The 12,066-nt window shown below is 62.6% G+C and overlaps 1 protein-coding gene across 1 annotated transcript in view; it reads right to left on the bottom strand.

The window, feature by feature from the left end:
* Window positions 1-12,066, bottom strand: part of MYO15A (myosin XVA) — a 52,888-nt gene that overhangs the window by 15,311 nt on the left and 25,511 nt on the right. Inside the window, exons 28-46 of the mRNA XM_059716775.1 lie at window positions 11,160-11,395; window positions 10,492-10,670; window positions 10,055-10,127; window positions 9,756-9,947; window positions 9,227-9,336; window positions 9,095-9,136; window positions 8,661-8,755; window positions 7,914-8,040; window positions 7,294-7,352; window positions 6,673-6,771; window positions 6,127-6,205; window positions 5,566-5,707; window positions 5,157-5,259; window positions 4,803-4,902; window positions 3,051-3,172; window positions 2,107-2,166; window positions 1,597-1,672; window positions 1,037-1,152; window positions 661-779 (exon numbers count right to left, since the gene is read on the bottom strand). Coding sequence (XP_059572758.1) covers window positions 661-779; window positions 1,037-1,152; window positions 1,597-1,672; window positions 2,107-2,166; window positions 3,051-3,172; window positions 4,803-4,902; window positions 5,157-5,259; window positions 5,566-5,707; window positions 6,127-6,205; window positions 6,673-6,771; window positions 7,294-7,352; window positions 7,914-8,040; window positions 8,661-8,755; window positions 9,095-9,136; window positions 9,227-9,336; window positions 9,756-9,947; window positions 10,055-10,127; window positions 10,492-10,670; window positions 11,160-11,395 — 2,129 coding nt within the window. The remainder of the gene's footprint in view (window positions 1-660; window positions 780-1,036; window positions 1,153-1,596; window positions 1,673-2,106; window positions 2,167-3,050; window positions 3,173-4,802; window positions 4,903-5,156; window positions 5,260-5,565; window positions 5,708-6,126; window positions 6,206-6,672; window positions 6,772-7,293; window positions 7,353-7,913; window positions 8,041-8,660; window positions 8,756-9,094; window positions 9,137-9,226; window positions 9,337-9,755; window positions 9,948-10,054; window positions 10,128-10,491; window positions 10,671-11,159; window positions 11,396-12,066) is intronic.

The following is a 12,066-nucleotide window of genomic DNA, read 5'->3' as shown; positions in this document are numbered from 1 at the left end:
GAGATGCCCTCCCCTTGGCACTGGGCTTGGCTTGTGGCTCCCCTGGAGTGGCTCTGTAGCACCAGGGGGACTAGGCCTCAGGGCTGGCACGTCCTGGCTTTACCCTGCCAGGGGGTGAAGCCCAAGAGAGACAGAGCATGGCTATGAATATGCAGACCACTCTTCTCCAGCAGCACCTTCCAGCAGAGGGTCTCAGTACCTGGGCACTGACTGGCTGTGGTACTGTGCCTGTGGGCAGAGGTGTGAGCATGCATGTGTGTGTGTGTGCACATGCTTGTGTGTTCGAGATTGTGTGGGCATAGGTTCAGGCATGTCTAGATTTGTGTGCAAGCACGTGTGACTGCTTGGGTATGTATGCATATGTGCACGTGTGCTGTTGTATGGAGATGCATGCACATGTGTGCCCGTGTGTGTACAGGCATGTGTGTGTAGGCATGTTGCTGTTCACAACCCTTTGCAGAGAAGCCTGCAGCCAGGTCTGCAGAGAGCAAGGATCTGGTGCTAATGGATTTAATTAGAGCAATTACCTCCCTCCAGCACCTGCTGCTCCATTGAAAGCTGCAGTGGCACAAATGCTGATGCCAAGCCATGTGCCAGCCTGACTTGCCAGTGTGGGGGGCCGGCTGCTGTGCATGGAGTTGGCTCCTGCCCAGGACTTACCTATATGTCCGCAGCACCCGCAGCTGCTCCCCAGGCATGTTGGTGCCCTTGATCAGCCTCAGCAGCTTAATGCCTGTGTGGGACACGGCTAGGATCTGCACCCCGGTCCCCACGCTGCCCTGGGGAAGGAAAGCAGGCACGGGACAGATCAGCGAGTGCCAGCCCCACCTGCCCCACTGCTGTATCAGTGCTGGAGCAGGGACCACCAGCCCTGAGCCCAGACGAAGGCACGGCAGGAGTGCTGCCCTCAGGACCTCTCTGGGACCAGAGTCTACTCTAAGGCATCATGGTCTGGCTGGCATGACAGTGCCAGCTGGTTGTTAGGCAGACCCCCTCCTGCCACCCTCCGCCAGCTCCCCCAGCGTCACACCCGCACCGTGGCAGGGAAGAGGCGGGAGAAGTAGACCTCCCAGCTGTCCCGGGCCATTCTGACGATCTCCTTCTTGACACTTTCATCGGCGACGGGGCTGAAGGAGTCCAGCTTGTTGGCCGCTGCAGTAAGACCCCCCCACCCATCCCACAGAGAGCGTCAGGCACCGGCTGCCCCTCCCCAGGCCCTGTGCCCCTCCACGCTGGAGCGGGGGAAGAGGATCAGGGCCCAGGGCTGCCAGGGGTGGGGAATTGCCTGGCCAAGGCCATGGCAGTAGTTGATGTGGGGGCACAGTAATGTCACATGGACACAGCCAGTGTGCCCACGTGGGCTGAGACCCAGCACAACTCACTACACCCCAGAGCCCCAGACCTAAACCCAGGTGGCAGCTGCCCAGGCCCCTGCACTGGCTGCAAAACTCCTCTCAGCTTGAGTGGGACCTGGACCTGGTCCTCAGTGCCTAGACAGTACTGGCCCCAAGGCAGCTGTGAACAGCTGGCAGATGGGGTGGGAGAGAGCAGGCCGGCGCCCAGGCTGGCCGTGACACAAGGGGTGGCGGGCATTACCGAAGAGTGACCTCATGCGCTGGCGCTCCTCTGGGCTGATGCGGACGCAGGTGTCGGACAGCGTGTCGTTGAAGATCTGCGGGCAGGAGCCGTGGCACTGGGTTAGCAGCTGGATGAGCCCCTCCAGCTCACTCTCCCGTCCGGGGCTCAACAGCCTGGAGCCTCTCAATGCTGCCATGCAATTTGTCTGCTGGGGGCAGACCTAGCCTGAAACCCCCCTCTCCTCTCCCCTAATGGGGCCCAGTGGGCTCCCCACAGCTGGTGGCCGAGATGCTACAGCTTGCGTGGATGGTAGTGGGAGGCAGGCGGAGTTGCTGGTGGCTCCTGGGGCTGCCACACAGCAAGAGGAAGCACTTACTGAGAGGCGGACGGAGGACACCCCTAGCTGTCCCCCATTGGAGAAAGGCAGGCAGAGAGAGAGAGGAGGGGGCTGCTTCAGGCTCCCCAGTGCTTGGCACAAGGAGTCCCGATCTCCTGCCCAGGGTGCAGGTGGGAGCACGGGGAACTCACCTGTCTGAAAATGAGGTCCAGCAGCAGGGGGTGGTTGAAGTTGTCCTTGGGGTAGAACACCTGGAGGGGAAGAGCAGGGGAGCTGCCAGGTGAAGGGGGTCGGCAGGAAGGTCTCTGCACCCTATCCGCCCTCTCCCCAGGTTGCTCACACTGGGCAGTGCGTTTGGGGTGAGGTTTCCACCAGGGTTCGAGAGACGAAGGAGTTGAAGCGGCTTTGAACACCCCGGTGTGCCTGTGCCAGGCGCACACATGGAGAAGCTGCCCGGGGCCAGGGTGTTATAGCGTGTCAGCTGCCCATTGGTAGGTGCTTAGCCCATGGTGCAAGTAAGCCAAGTGGAGGGGCTAGGCCCTCTCCACAACATGACCTACCACAGCCTAGGTGCCCTTTACCCCAGGCCAAAAGCAGACACACGGAGCAGCTGCCATGCTCTGCTGCCCCGTCCAGCCTCATGTCTGGGAATGGCCGGAGGCTCCAGCATCATGGAGGTGCATTGAAGGGTCTTCCCCACAGATCGGCCCGCACCATCCTGCTTCGAGTTGCCTCCCGTCCCCGCTTTGCCAGCACAGGGCAGATAGGAAGAGCCAAGCCACAGCCGGCCCTCTCCCCTGAACCACCCCATCAGTAACCACAGGGCCAGGCCGAGGACTCTCCCGACATAGAGCAGAAAGTTTAGGCTTAAAGCACCCAACCGTGGCCTGTGAACTCCCCACTGCACGTCTGAAAAGCCAGCGGGGCCAATTTGGATGCAGCTTCCTAAGGAGAACAGGCACCGTCTTCTCCTGTCAGTCGGCTGCTTGTGCATCGCTGCCTGCAGCAGCTATGAGCAGCGGTGTTTCATCACACAACCACCCCAGAGGTGGGCGCATTCCCAGGCTGGTTCTCCCAGGGCCTGGCCTTAGGGAGTCGACTGGGAGGTGGGAAGGGGGCCGTGCTCACGCCGTACCTCTTTGCGGATGTAGATCTTCCAGGGCACATTGCAGTAGGTGTAGAACTCCTCGCTGAAGCGCCGGTGCAGCTGGGTCTGGATCTGCTCCTCCTGGGCTGGCAGGTCCCGGGACACTATGACTGCAGAGAGATGCCAAGAACGGGGTGATAGCCTGCAGCAAGGGGTGAGGGGGGCACCACAGCCTGCTCCTATTGCCCCTGGACATGTCAGGACTGAAGAACCTGAGTGTCTGGGATCCATAATGAACTCACCCACCCCCCATCCTCTGCTATGATCTCTCAAGGGGGAAACCAAAGCACAGAGAAACTAGGTGACTCGCCCATGGGCATGCAGGGCGTCAGTGGCAGGGCTCTGGGTCTTCTGTGCCTTCTCCTGGCGGGAATGTCAGGGCAGGCGAGGCCTCCGCTTCGTACGCCCATGGCTTCTGGGAGCCAGGCAGGCCCTTCTCCCCTCTTCCATGCCTGTGTCCAGCTCTCTTGCATTTATCATGCACCTTCCACCCTGAAGGATCTCAAAGCCCCTTTCACAGTGAAGCCAGTTCAGCAAGATCATTTCAGCCACCCCTGAGATGCAGTCACCTCTGGGGCAAAAGGTGACAGCTGTGTGTAACGCAGCAGCACCACAGATGCGTTGACCCCTAATGCAAAGCAGTCCCTTGTGCAGTGGAAGGTGGCAACTGTGGGCAGCAGCCCTCTGCTATTCCCTTTGCTCAAGGCTGAAGTCACCTGCTGCTGAAATGCAGCTGCTTCTGGAGAAGGGGCAGCTGGGTAATAGCAGGTAACAGGCAACACAGGGGGAGCCTGGGGGTGCAGAACATCCCAGCTCTGGGCAGGATGTGGTCTGGGCATCAGGCTTTGCCCCGGATTGCAGGGCCAGTTCCTGCAGAAGGCACCGGGGCCCTCGATGCAGCCAGGAGCAGGGCTGTGCGATTCCTTCCACATGCTGCAACATTATCCCCGAGGGATCTTTGCTGCCTGATCTCATGGGGCCATCGCCCTGAAACATGAGGATCACGAGCTCCGGTCATGTCATCCTGCAGCTCTCGTTGTTCATAAAAGCCAAGCCCCTGATGCTGCCATTTGGGACCACCTGCAGGGTCCAATTTGGGCTGCCTGAGTTGGGTTACAGGGAAGGTTGTGCCTTGAGACGCTCCCTGGTCCCCTGCCAGGCTCCAGGTCAGCCCTGGGGTAACTGATACCCTGGCAGCCAGCAGGAGTCTTTAGGGGATGCACATTATAGTGTGTAAAGCGTCTCTCAGACTGCCCGTTGTACCCGCCGCTCTCTGCCCTACTGGGCTCACACCACACCCTGAGCCCACTGTTTGTGCAGCCCATGCCCAGCTGGCTGGATGCTTAGCTTCGTGCACGGTCTGGATCCACAGACCTTTCTGGGCCTCGGGGTTCATGGCTGCATCCCAGGAGCAAGAGAAGAGAGCTGGGCAGGGAGCAGGGCCAAGGTGCCAGCGCAGGGGAAGTTGTAGCCCTACAGAGCAGAGGCAGGCGGGTGACCTGGCTGTGGGTAGGGGCTGCTGGGTGCTCCCTCCTGCCTACAGGCATGTTCGCAGGGTCTCTGCAGGATGGTCCCAGCCAAATCACAGAGACCTCACCCTGCCCAGCCCTGCTGCACTTGGCTGCCCCTTGGCACCTGGGGGCTGACAGCTGGACCAAGCCTCAGCAGCTGGGGGAAGTGTAAGGCTCCAGCCCTGAAAGCCAGGGGCAGCCGCCCATCTTCATGCCCTGGCGCCAGTACCTGGCATCGCCACACGGACAGGGCTCCGGGAAGGGGCCAGCGTCACCCGGGGAGGCCTCTTGGTCACAGGTTTCACCATGGCCACCGTTTCCTTGGGCATCTACAACCCAGAGAGAGAGACCTGTGTCCTGGGAGGAATTAGGTTGTCTGCCCTGGGACACCCCCAAGTGAGGGGCACATGTGCTGAGGAGCCCGGATGTCCCCTGAGAGGGGGAGCGACCCCACAGAAGGGGACATCGGGGCTCACTCTGCAGGAGGCAGGAAGGACAACTTGCAGGCTCCTTCCTTAGCGGCACAGCCCTGCCGGAGGAGCCCACAGCCCCCCAACCCTGCCATCCCTCCAGGCCCTCCTACCAGAGAGGGTGGCGGTGGTGCGACGGCCATCTGCCTCTTCAGGATCATCATGGCTTCCTCGTGGGGATCCATCTTCTTCACGAAGACCTTCCCACCCTCCTTCCTGTGGAGACAAACCATGGGGGGCAGCAGCTCGGCAGCAGGGAAAAGAGCAGGCTCCGGGTGCCAGGGATGGGTGCAGGATGAACCGCGATGGGACCCAACCCAGGCTCTGCCCCGTGGCTATTGGGCACTGTCAGGGTGGGCACAGCTGGCCGTGTTGGTGACTAGGTGCCAGTCACTGTAGGGAGACAGGCTCTGGGTTGCAGGCACCTTGCAGCCAGCGGTGCTGAGGGCTAGCCCCCGGGCAGCTCTGGATGGGGTCCATGCCAGGGTGGGGTGGAAGGTTTGACAGTGACCAGGAGCTCACCTGAGGGGCTCCGAGAGCCGGGTGGGCTGCTGGTACTGCCGGATGATGTTCCTGATGTTGCGCGTGGGCTCGGGGAAGTGCTCCGAGTTGAGCCTGCTGTGCCGCACCAGCTCGCCGGACCAGCGCCGGGGGGGTGGAGATGCTGCGGGCCAGGGAGGGAGCATGGGGAGCTCAGTGAGAGGGAGAATCTGACTCCCACCTGTTCTGCCCAAGGGCTGGGGCTCCCCCGTCAGCTCCTGGGCTGGGGCAGGTGATGAAGGTGACTGCTATGTTGGCCAAGGGAGAGTTCCCAGGGGCATGGGCCCTGCTGGGCTTTGACCCCTGCTTCAGCCCCATAGCCGGCAACTCCCAGCCCTCCCAGCAAAGCACACAGAGCACAAAGGGTTACAAGAGCCAGCCCCACATGCGTGTCCTGAGCTGGGATCTGAACCCCCTGTCCCATCCCTGGCTTCCCACAAGCTGCAGCTCCAAAAGCCACGGGACCAAGCCCTGAGCCCAGGGAGATGCATGTGGGGGTATCAGAGCTGGGGGGGAAGAAGGGGGCTAGCGCACAGCCCTTACCGGCTCTCCGTAAGGGTCTCTCCTGCATGGGGCCAGGAGCGGCTGCGGTCCTGCCGGGCGGCCCATTCACCCCCCTCCTCTGGAAAGGAGAAGGGGAAACAGCCCATCAGTGAAAGGCTTTACCATTGGGTGTGTGGGGGCCCTGCCTGAGCGCCTGGGCACCTTTGCAAGGCATGGAGGGGGCTGAGAGGTCTCGTCACTTCCCCCAGCTGAAATGCAGCCACCTCTGGGGTGGAGAGTGGCAAGGTGGGCTCAGGGCCCTGCAGAACATCTCCTCTGCTCCCGTAGGTTTGCACCAGGACAGGCTGCTCTGAGGAGGGTACATGAAACAAGGCTGTGGCCCTGCACAGAGCAATGAGGGAGCTCGTGCTCCCACCAGGGCAGGCCCCTATCCGCAGGGCTTCCGGGTGGTCCCGTGCCCATCTTGCGGCTAGCCATGAAGATCAGGGGATGGGAGGTGTTTCCAGGCTGTCCCATCTGCTCCTCTCTCTGCTTGTTCCCCCCCACCTTCCACCCCTGCGCCCTGAGGGTGAGGGGCAGACCCACCTGGAACGGCGGTGCCAGGCCAGGCCTGGGGCCGGGGCTGGACAGCCTGTAGATGGCTTGCTGCTGCAGAGCCATTGCTGGCCTGCCCATCGGACGAGTCTGCGACAGCAATACGGGGGCAAGGGTGTAGCAAGGCCCGCTGGGCCACACACCCCTGGCCGGAGCTCTGGCTCATGCCCAGGATGCCCCTCCTGTCTCTCAGCCCAGTGTCTCCCCTGAGGGGCCACAGACATGCAAGACAACACCCAGCCCCACTCCCCCAGGGCCACTGCAGCCCCAGCTGCACCCCGCCTGGGAGCAGAGCAGGGCTGGGAGCTCAGGGCTGGATGGAGCCCCTGGGGCATTGAGTCCAGTCCTGGGGGGTGTTTGTGGGCAGCCACTGACCCATAGGTATTCAGGTGTCAAAGATGGAAGTGATCCCAAAGCCTCTTCCCAGATGGCCCCACTCCAGTATCACCCAGTGGTACCAGGACCTCTGCCCTCCCCACCACTACCATGGGAGTCCCCACGGGGTCAACCAGCTCCCTCAGCAAACCATCAGGCACCCGTTCCTGCTGGGCAGGCCTGCTCTGAGCCCAGGGCTGCCCTTCCCATGCCCCCACGTCCCTCTGTCCCACTGACCAGGAGCCCGGCTGTCTCCCGGTGAGCCCCTTGCTGTGCCGTCCAGGTCTGCTCCACACCTGCGGGGGCAAAGAGGGAAGAGCAAGTGGTGACACGGCAGCTCCAGCCACTGCCCCTGAGAGGGCACAGAGGAGATGAGTAGTTCCTTAAGCCCCTGGGCTGGACAGGAGCATGGGCAGCCTCGGAGGCTTAGACACCACGAGGACAGGCTCGGGCTGGCTAAGAGCAGGGGCAGCGGCTGCAGCTGGACCCCTCTCTTGGCCCTGGCGTGGTCCCTGTGTTGCTCCAGGGATGCTGGTCCCAGCCTCCTGCATGCCCTGCTCTCCTCCCTTCAGCTGGGGGAGATGGGAGAATGCGCTGGCTTGGCTCTAGGGACCTGCAGGTCACTCTCCCTGCTCTGCCCTGCTACCGCCCCTCTGCGAGGCGCAGTGCTGAGTGCAGCTGAGCTCCAGCCTGGATTTTCGGAGGGGCCTTCACAGGCTCGTCAAGGGAGTTAACACATCCCAAGTCAGGCCGTGAGTCAATGGCAGAGCTGAGCATGGGACCCTGGAGTCCTGCCCCCCGAGCTGGCATTGCCGGGCACTGTCTTTGCCAGGAAGGAGAGCTTCGCCCGCACTCACCAGGCCGCGGAGGCATCTGCGTGGGGGCCCTGGCACCGCTCTGCTGCAGGTTGCTGTCGCTGCCCCTACCTCCTACCCCACGGCCGCCCTTCATCCTCTGGGACATGACGGCCGGCTTCTCCAGCTCCTGGCATGGCAGAAGGGAGCAAACAGGGGTCAGGGGCAGGCTAAGAAGAGACGGGGCCCCTGCCCGGCTCCTCCTGGGGTCTATCATGACTGAGGTGGGGCACAGATCCTCTCCGGCCATGCTGTGCTCGGTGCATGGGTGGGAGCCCCCCAAAGCCACCCCGCTGGTTGCTGGGTCTCTGAACCTCCTTTCTTCAGACCCAAGTTGGTGCCCGCCCAGCCCCAGAGGTAACCGAGCTCTTTCCTGCAGCCTGCCAGGATTACCACAGCCCAGCACAGCAGCTCCATGCAAGCGCAGAGCTGCCTGGGGCGTGTTGGCTGCTGCAATCGGTCTCCTTTACTGCCTCTCTCCAGAGGGAAACAGAAGCTATCAGGACAGGACCACCTCCCAGATCCAGCCGTGGTTCCAGCATGCCCCCGTGTCCTCAGCACCTCATAATCTTTGATGAGTGTGGGTGCAAGTGCTATGAGCCCTGTTCTCTATGTGGGGCACCGAGGCCCGTGGGCGCTAAATGCCAGGGCCAAGGTCACATAGGCAGTCAGTGGCAGAGTGGAATGGAGCCAGGCTCTGACCAGCACCAGCCCATCCTCCCCTTCCTCACTGGGCACTGCGGTGCTTACCCCATTCCCGTAGGACAGGACGGGGTCAAACAGGCTGTCCAGGTAGTGATCCAAGCCCTTCTGCATTCGCGGTTCGCTGGAGGCATCAGACTCTGCTGGCAGGGCCAAGACAGACAGAGGACGAGTCAGCCAAGGGCTTGGTACACGTGTCTGATGGTCCCCAACTGCATCCAAAGCCTGCTGCGGGGTCCAGCCCGCTCCAAGGCCCCTGGCCACACAGAGGTCATAGCTGGGACGTGTGGAACTCCCTGCTGCAGGGACTGTGAGGGCCAGACACAGCAGCTGGATTTTAAGAGGGGCAAGGCAATGCCACGGCCAGCTTAACCTCCGTGGGACCAAACTTCAGGCTCCAAGGCCTCCACCCACTGCCACTGGGGCCAGGCTTTCCTTCCCTGCCCACACCCTGTAGTGCCCAGTGCACTGAGGAAGGGTACCTTTCTGTACGGTGTCAGGCACCGGCGACCTGGAGCTGGAGCCTGAAAGGGAGGAAAGCAATGTGATCGCTGGACCTGGCATGTGCCAGGGCATGTTGGGTACCGAGGAAGGGCGAGGAGTCCAAGACTTACCCTGACTGTGATACCCATCCGAGTCCACCACGCTGGGAGGCTCAGTGGGTGCCTTGGTGGCCGGGGGCGGAGGGACTTCCTCATCAGACTCCATGCCCTGGCCAAACACCCTGCAGAGGCCAGGATGGGGGAGACCCTGTTAGTCACCCTGAGCTCTTTAGCCTCATCACTGCACACAGCAGGCGACTGGCAGCACCTGCCACCCCACCGCTGGAGAAGGCTGCAGATCCAGCATGGGGCTGGGCTAGGGGCTGGGGTGAAGGTTTGTGCCAACCCCACCTCTCCCTCCAACACGGTTGCTGCTGAGATGCTTCAAGCCTGGGCACGGCTGGCATCTACAGCTGAGGGCACCGGGCTCCAGGCATTAAAGCTGCACCCTCCCTCTAGGCTGCATTGCCGTGCCACTCGGCTCATCCAGGGGCACCATGCACCGGGAACGAGGGGCTGGGAATCTCGGTGTTGCACCAAGGCGGCTGCCAGACACCCCGAGGGCACTCCCACAGGCTGCCTGGTCCCCCCAGATACCTACGCCCAGGGGGCCCCCCGGCTCTGGTCCAGCCCCTCTGAGGCGATGAGGAAATATGACTTCTGCTTGGGGAAGCCGTGGAGCAGCTCCAGGTCGGAAATCAGGTCCAGGACGTAGTCGTGGCCGGCCAGCTCAGCCCACTGGGTCCCGTCCTTCATGGTGACGGACCAGCCCCGCCAGCCTTCTGTTATCCCCCTGCGGGCACAGCACAGCCCCTGAGCCAGGACGGCGGCACAGGGCAAGCCTCGGAGCCCGCCCTGGCACCAGTACCCTGCTGCTGGCAGCCCCACAGCCCCCGGTACCTGGACTTGAGCAGGTCCGCGGCCACGCTCTCCCCGGTGCTCCAGGAGTGGATGGGGCAGGAGAACTGGTCACCTGGGGAGGTCACGGCAGCCCGTCACTTCCCGAGCCCCGTTCCCTGTCCACATGCTCCCTGCCCCAACCTGGCTCCTCGTGGGGCTAAATGGGGGCTGTACCCCCAGGTCAAGCAGGCAGCTCCCCCATGTGCTGTGCCCCCTTTGTCCTTCTGTCCCGCACCCCTTCATCCTGCCCTCTCGCCACTCATCCCCTGACCGCTCTCTCCCTCCTGACCCCAACAACCTTGCCCCCCACAGTCTCCCAGTCCCTTCCTGGCCCCCCAGAACCTCCCCCCAAAAAATCAGGGCCCAGTTCTGCCCTCTCTTCTGCCCCATGGCACCGAGGAGAGCAGCCGTTAGGCCAAGGTCAGCTCCACCCTCACCATTGAAGCAGTAGATGTCCAAGGCCATGTTGGCTCTCTGCCGGTTGGTCGTCCACTCCAGCAGCGATGGGGGGTAAGCCCGGGCCACCTCGGGCCCAAACTGGGATTTCAGCATGGCCTGCAGGATCTTGTGCTGGCACACGTACTTATAGCCATTGAAGGCGTAGTCGGACACGAACCTGCGGAGGGAGGGTGGCTGCAGGGGGGAGCTGGGCCAGCGGGACTGGCAGCAGCATAAGGGAAAGGGGGGTTGTCCCCACTGGTTCCACTCTGCATGGAGGGATCCCCATGCCCCTCCGGCCCCATGCCCATGCATGGCACAGCCCCGGTCCCTGGTTACTCAGGCAAGGCAGGCATCGAGGGAAAGCAGGAGTGGCAGGGGTGTCTCAAGCACAGCTCAGCCTCCCACAGGCCAGCTCAGTGCCCACTGCAGCCGGCCACCACCTCACTGCTTTAAAACAAGGGGCCCAGGCCAGTTGTGGGGTGCAGGGGCTTGTGGGTCCAATCCCTGCTAGGAACCATGGTGTGTGTATGGACCGATGCCCTCCATGCCCATTGGGGGGTCATTAAAGAGAGCTCAGGATTGGGCCCGATCCTCCTCAGGTCCCCCGGGGAAGGGCACCACCGCCCCACGCTGCATGACCGACCCGCGTGGCCCCGGGACTCACTTGAGCAGGTATTTCTCCAGGCGGGCGGAAGGCATGAAGCAGCTGAGGCAGGCGGCCAGGAGGAGCCAGCCACGCTCCTCGTTGTTGATGTTGGTATTGCGCCAGACCTGGTTGGCAATCTGCACCAGGATCTCATCCCGCAGCCCCGGTGTCGAGAGCCCCTTCTGCACGATGTAGTTCCCAAACAGGTTCTCCCGCGGGCCGTTGAGGTACGGGTCGCCCATGAAGCGCAGAATCTGCCCCGGGGGCAGGGGGCAGGAGAGATGGGGCGTTGGATGGCGAGCAGACGTACTTCCTCCCTCTTCCCCTCCTCTTGCCCTGTTCCCCACACCCCAGGTGTTCCCATCTCCCGTCTCTCAATGCAGGTCCTACTGCTATAAGACCCCAGGATGATTGAGAAGCCAAGATCCCCTTCTTCCGGAGAGCTTTCTGGCCAAGCCCAGCTTGCCAAGCCCTGGCCAGCCCCACTTTGCTCAGAGCTTTCACTGTCTTGTGGCCCCCTGCCAGAGCCAGAGCACTCTGGAGGGCACCAGGCTGTGGGGCACGATGGGCGGATGGAGGAGTTGGGGCAGAGGATGCAGCAGTGTACCAGGGCAGAGGAGCACCCTCCTGTCCTGCTGGGGAGGTGAGACCAGCTCTCCTTTCCCCCTTGCACATGGGACCTGTATGACCCAGCAGGCTGCAGCATCCATGCACCACGGCCCCTAGGAGACCGATGGGGGCACGGAGCCTGGAGCTGGAAGGGAGCAAGGCCTGGGCTCTGGGATGGCCCTGTGGATGTTCCCAGTGCTGGGGCGTTACAGTGGCCTTTCCTCTGTACCCCTGGTGTGGGCACTTGTGGCTAGTGCAGCTGAGGGATGAGGGTCTAGAGCCAGAGCAGGAGGGGATGTCCTGGGCCTCCAGCCCA

The sequence above is a fragment of the Alligator mississippiensis genome, chromosome 13 (genome assembly GCF_030867095.1).
Source record: "Alligator mississippiensis isolate rAllMis1 chromosome 13, rAllMis1, whole genome shotgun sequence".
NCBI classification, from domain to species: domain Eukaryota; kingdom Metazoa; phylum Chordata; order Crocodylia; family Alligatoridae; genus Alligator; species Alligator mississippiensis.
Note: the sequence above shows the minus strand (reverse complement) of the source record. Positions and strands in the feature narration are given on the sequence as shown.